Genomic DNA, 5,535 nt, shown 5'->3' on the forward strand with positions numbered 1-5,535 from the left:
GAATAAATTCCTCCAAGCGCATCAAAAAAGTCATGTGACTTTGCGCTATGGGACGGCAAAACCTGACTAACCAGCGGACCGATCTCATTCTACAGCACCTGAAATGTTGTTATATGGTCATTCGGAAATGCACGAGCAAAGTCTGTCATTAAAGTATTTCTGTATAATTGCCTCCCAGAAATGTCTTACACGACTGCGTTCCCAAACAGCAGCATCCACCTCCGTTTCGTCTGCTCGCTCTGAGGCGCAAGTCATTTATTATATATGAACATTATTATATTCTCCTACTTTTCTTTGTGATTTATAGTGCCAGTTTATCAGGACGTGACGATTTTGTTCTCTTTGACTTTTTGGATGGAAACGATGCTTGTTTGCAAATGTTTTATGCGATATTCCAGTTTTGCGCATAAGTTAAATTCGCAGCTTCGGATGGACACCCGGCTACATTCTGATTTGAAATGCTCTGTTATGGAGACGGATGGACTGATGCTGGGAGGCTGGTTATGTTGTGTTTTTCACTGCTGGTGTGTGTTTGCGTGGCTCTTGCTGGTTTGCTGTCAGAAGGACACAGCCGTGTGCTCTGGACTAGAAAGTGTCAGGAAACAATCGCATGCTGATGAACGGAGATGATGAAACACACCAGCATTGCATTATATCTACCAGGGTTGTTATAGTTAACTGAAACTAATAAAATAAATGTTAAATCAAATAAAATAAAGCATAAAATTTATATATTTTAAATTTTTTCAATGCAACATTTTTGTTTTTCATTTCATTTTTCAATACTTGATGTACTAAAGTAACTCTCAGACAAAAACTGAAATAAAGATGCATAAAAACTCCATGGACATACACTATATAAAAAAACAAAACCTACTGAAAATGACAAAAACACCCAACAAAATAGCTAAAACTTAATATGTGACCCTGGAGCACAAAAGCAGTGTTAAGTCGCTGGGGTATATTTGTAGCAATAGCCAACAATACATTGTATGGGTCAAAATTATAGATTTTTCTTTTATGCCAAAAATCATTAGGATATTAAGTAAAGATCATGTTCCATGAAGATATTTTGTAAATTTCGTACTGTAAATATATCAAAACTTAATTTTTGATTAGTAATATGCATTGCTAAGAACTTCATTTGAACAACTTTAAAGATGATTTTCTCAATATTTAGATTTTTTTGCACCCTCAGATTCCAGATTTTCTAATAGTTGTATCTCAGCCAAATATTGTCCTATCCTAACAAACCATACATCAATGGAAATATTATTTATTCAGCTTTCAGATGATGTACAAATCTCAATTTAAAAAAATTTACCCTTTTTAGAGTATTATTTTATTTTACATCAACAATAGAATAAAATAAATCTGAATAAAAATAATCAAGATTTTTCCCATTATACAATTTTTGTCTCTCAGTGAGCAGGATGACTGATGGCTGATATAATGCTACTTTATCATGTGCTACTTCATAATGTAATGATGTACTGTAGTAGCATGTGAGATGCACATTAAGTTTGCCTCTTTATTTTATTTTGCTCAGTTTTTACTCAAAATTCAATCAAATATTGGAAAACAGTCTCTCTGAAAATCAGACTTCCTACTGACCGAGTAGAAACAATGCTGATTATATTTTTTGCGTAATATGACCTAATTTGATGATGTTGAGCTCAAATATATCAATAATAATTTTCCATCACATATAGTGTTTTCACAAAACAGTTACATTTTCTTCTGTAACTGCCCATAAATGTAACAATGAAATCGGGATTAGAAATAAAATAATGTCATGCATGTGAAAATGGGCTGAGAATTGATCAGATAGTTGTGTGTTTGTGGTGTTTTCCTGCTGATTAAAGGAGAATACAAGACTTGTCAAAAGCAAAAATGCTACAAAATGCATCATATTTTGTGAGAAAGTGTGAGGAGAAAGAGCAGAACAGACTCTATTTTTACAATCAGCAAATATGATGCAGGACAGTGTGATCACATACTGACTGATTTCTTTCTTTCTCTCTTTGCTCTCTCTCTCCGTTGTATCTGTCAGACCCGGTTCGTCTCACTTGGGCTCAGATCAGGTCATTCGTGATCCACACCATCCTCTAAACCAGGGTTTCCCAAACTGATCTTCACAAGGGAACTGCAGGGGATTCAGGAGTTGATCAAAAGCTAATAAATAGATCTTAAAATGTGAAATTAAAACAAATAATAAAGAATCAAATCTGAATAAACCACTTACTAAAATATTTTTGAATATTGGATTAGTTTATCTGCCATTAACTGATATCAGAGAACTGTAAACGTGTTGATAAATTAATGAAATATTAACAAATGCCAGAGCGGTGTTGCTTTAGTATCATTGAGATACTACTATAGTTAGTTTTTGTTTTTTTTCCCCAATTATTATTATTTATGTTTTTTTCCCACCCTAATAAATATAGTAGTATTTGGTGAAGCGCCTCGAGTCTTTTGACCAATCAGAATCAAGATCATCTTCTCTCGTTTTTCACGGTACTAAAACGACGCTGAGCTAAGTTTGCTGTCTGAACGCTTTTAAACTTACTAAACCTTAGCTACCTAATTACTACAATAACGTCAATATGCCAAATGAAGTTTACTCTGTTGTTAAGTCAAGTAAGCTTGTCGTGATACATTTTTCCTAACATTATCCCATCTAACTTTTCCTAACTTGTTGGTTAGCTTGTTAGCACATAAGCTAACGTCAACGACAGTTCAGAATGAATCAGAATACTTTTGCTGAATTTGATGCTAAATTTCACTGCATTTTAATGATAAGTGTTTTTAATGATTGTGAAGCGTTAACATGATCAGTGTTGCTTGCAGGTATGAAAGTAAATGAAAATTAGAAGTTTAGCCCTGGAAACTAGATGAAATAAAATAAGTTTACATTTTTTAATATTTGATTTCAGTCAACATTTATTTTATTTCAAGTAATGTTTTTATGGTTTAACCCTGTCTCAAGGAAATATTTGAGCTCAAAGGGGTTCGGCTGAAAAAAGGTTTGGGAATCCCTGATATAAGCGCTTGTTCTGAATGTTTAATTGCACTGATGCTGCTTACATGCAGTTACAGTAACACAACAATCAAGCTCATTCCTGCATTTCCAGAAATGTTCGCCATGTTCATAAATCTCTGAGCATTAAAAGCTTTGAAAGAAAGCTTTGCATTAAAAGATTCTGATATTCATGCACAAATCTGGCATGCATCGCATTTTCACTTTCTGAAGGTTAGAGAGTCAGTGGTGTTTTTCTGTGTTTCAGGGGTGTCGGATGCATCTTCGTGGAAATGATCCAGGGAGTGGCGGCGTTCCCGGGCATGAAGGACATTCAGGATCAGCTGGAGAGGATATTTCTGGTAAGTGTCTCCGCTCTGCTTTCCTCTGCGTTTAATGCCTCGGGTGCTGGATCAAGAGAAATTCTCCATGAATGCAAAGATATGGAGTGATAGATGAATGTACACGACTCTGTGAGGTCATGCATATTACAGCTCATGAATCCTGTAATCATTTCTCCTGTCATTTCCCATAATGCCCGCTCTGATAATTGAAGCAGAGAGTAATGGATTCATATTCACCCTCCGAGTCAGGTAAATAATTCATACAGACAATTACTGAGATGAATAGAGCGGGCGGCCGGGGGTTCCTGGGTGAGACAGACGCCTGCGGGCCGTGAGGGTCAGCGGACAAACGTGTTTACAGAGGGGAATGACAGAAGCAGGGAAAACCGGCTCTATCGATCCACACGGAGAAATTCAGCAGCTCGTGTGAGTGAAACAAAGAACAGCAGAGTCTCTTTGTGTGATGCACTGCGGGTTTACCTGTTTCAGGACTAGTTAACCTGGAAATGTGAATTCTGTTGTTATTTACTTACCCTCATGTCATTCCAAACCTGTGACGTTTTGAATGGATTACAAAAAGAGAATGTTTGGGAATGAGTGGCACCTTGGTGTTGTTACATTTTTGAATCTGCTGCAGGTTCCATTTTTGAATTGAAATGTAGCAGTGTGGATGCTTTTAAATATTTGAAAATAGAATCTAGTTACATTGTAACAAAAGGCTGTATTCAGACAGTTACACAGCATGACAATTTGTACTGTATATTGTACTTGGCAGTTTTGAAGAACGAAAATGGGGAAAAAGCTAAATAATTAATTAAATATATAAATGTTTTTAATTCTTTAAAAGCAAAATTAGGTATTCAACCCAGTGTTATTTTAGTAGCATTGAGATACTATTATAGTTTTTATTAATATTTTGGACCAGCTGGAGATAAACTCATTACGTCAAGGTTAATATCCACTTTACGCTTGTGATGCATTTCGAATCCCATCATGCACAGCTGCCACACATGAGAGAGGCCAAATGAGAGAGAAATCTCTTTGTTTTGCTCTTTATTGTGGCTGGAATCACTCGGGAGACTTTTGATTATGTTGATATGGGTTTAAGGATGAAGAACTGAAATATGTTTAGTGCTATGAAATGAATGATTGGAGAGTTTCTAAAGCTTTAGAGGAGACAAATGTGAAATCACTTGAGTCTTTTCTTATGCAAAACATCTTGTTGTGTTCTTTATGGTGAATCTCAGAGGGCAATTTTTATTTATGTTTTATTTATATATTTATTTATGTTCTCACCCTCAGTTCATCCAAGATTAGGATGAGTTTGTTTCTACATCAGATTTGGAGAAATGTAGCATTGCATCAGTGTCTCAGCAATGGATGCTCTGCAGTGAATGGGTGCCGTCAGAACGAGAGTCCAAACAGCTGATAAAAACATCACAATAATCCACAAGTTTCTAGGTTTGGATCTTGTTCATGGTGGTTTTATATTGGATTCTTAATTTTTCGTATGTGTGTGGGAGCGGGCTGCAGGTAGCTGTTCTGTAAGTGTGTGTGATGTATTAAAGAAGGCAGACTGGACCGGTGTGTTTAACTAGCTGTCAGATAGCGGGAGATTACCTGTGTTCCTCTGAACCGTATGAATATGGACAGGTTTATCTGCAGCAAACACACACCACCGTCATGTGTGAACGGCTTTCACACGCACTGACGTTATAGTGAGCGCTTTGACATCAGAATTGAACTGTCTGCTCTCATTACAGGAGGATGGACTACACACACGAACACACACACACACACACACACACTTGTTTGTTTCTGTGAATTGTCGGGACTTTCCATAGACTTCTATTGCTTTTATACTGACCAAACGATATTTTCTATCCCCTAAACTAGGGCTGCACGATAAATCGCATGCGATATTTAACGCGCATCTTATCAGTAAAGCCGGTTCTGTAATCAGCGGTAAATCTCCATCACCTGCGGAAAAATTTCCGGTTTTACTATCCTTTTTGGGACATTTGGTCCCCTCAATGTGGCATAAACAAGTACACACACACACACACTCACCCACACACACACACACACACACAGAGATGAGGGCACACACACACACAGAGATGAGGGCACACACACACACACACAGATGAGCGCGCACACACAGATGCGCGC

At 37.0% G+C, this 5,535-nt stretch overlaps 1 protein-coding gene across 1 annotated transcript in view; it reads left to right on the forward strand.

Moving 5' to 3' along the window:
- The window catches only part of LOC107755620 (cyclin-dependent kinase 14-like), a 169,345-nt gene that overhangs the window by 48,259 nt on the left and 115,551 nt on the right, over window positions 1–5,535 (forward strand). Inside the window, exon 8 of the mRNA XM_016572512.1 lies at window positions 3,288–3,381. Within this exon, the coding sequence (XP_016427998.1) occupies window positions 3,288–3,381 (94 nt within the window). The remainder of the gene's footprint in view (window positions 1–3,287; window positions 3,382–5,535) is intronic.

The sequence above is a fragment of the Sinocyclocheilus rhinocerous genome, unplaced genomic scaffold (assembly GCF_001515625.1).
Source record: "Sinocyclocheilus rhinocerous isolate Xijiao unplaced genomic scaffold, SAMN03320098_v1.1 scaffold1253, whole genome shotgun sequence".
Classification (NCBI taxonomy): Eukaryota; Metazoa; Chordata; class Actinopteri; order Cypriniformes; family Cyprinidae; genus Sinocyclocheilus; species Sinocyclocheilus rhinocerous.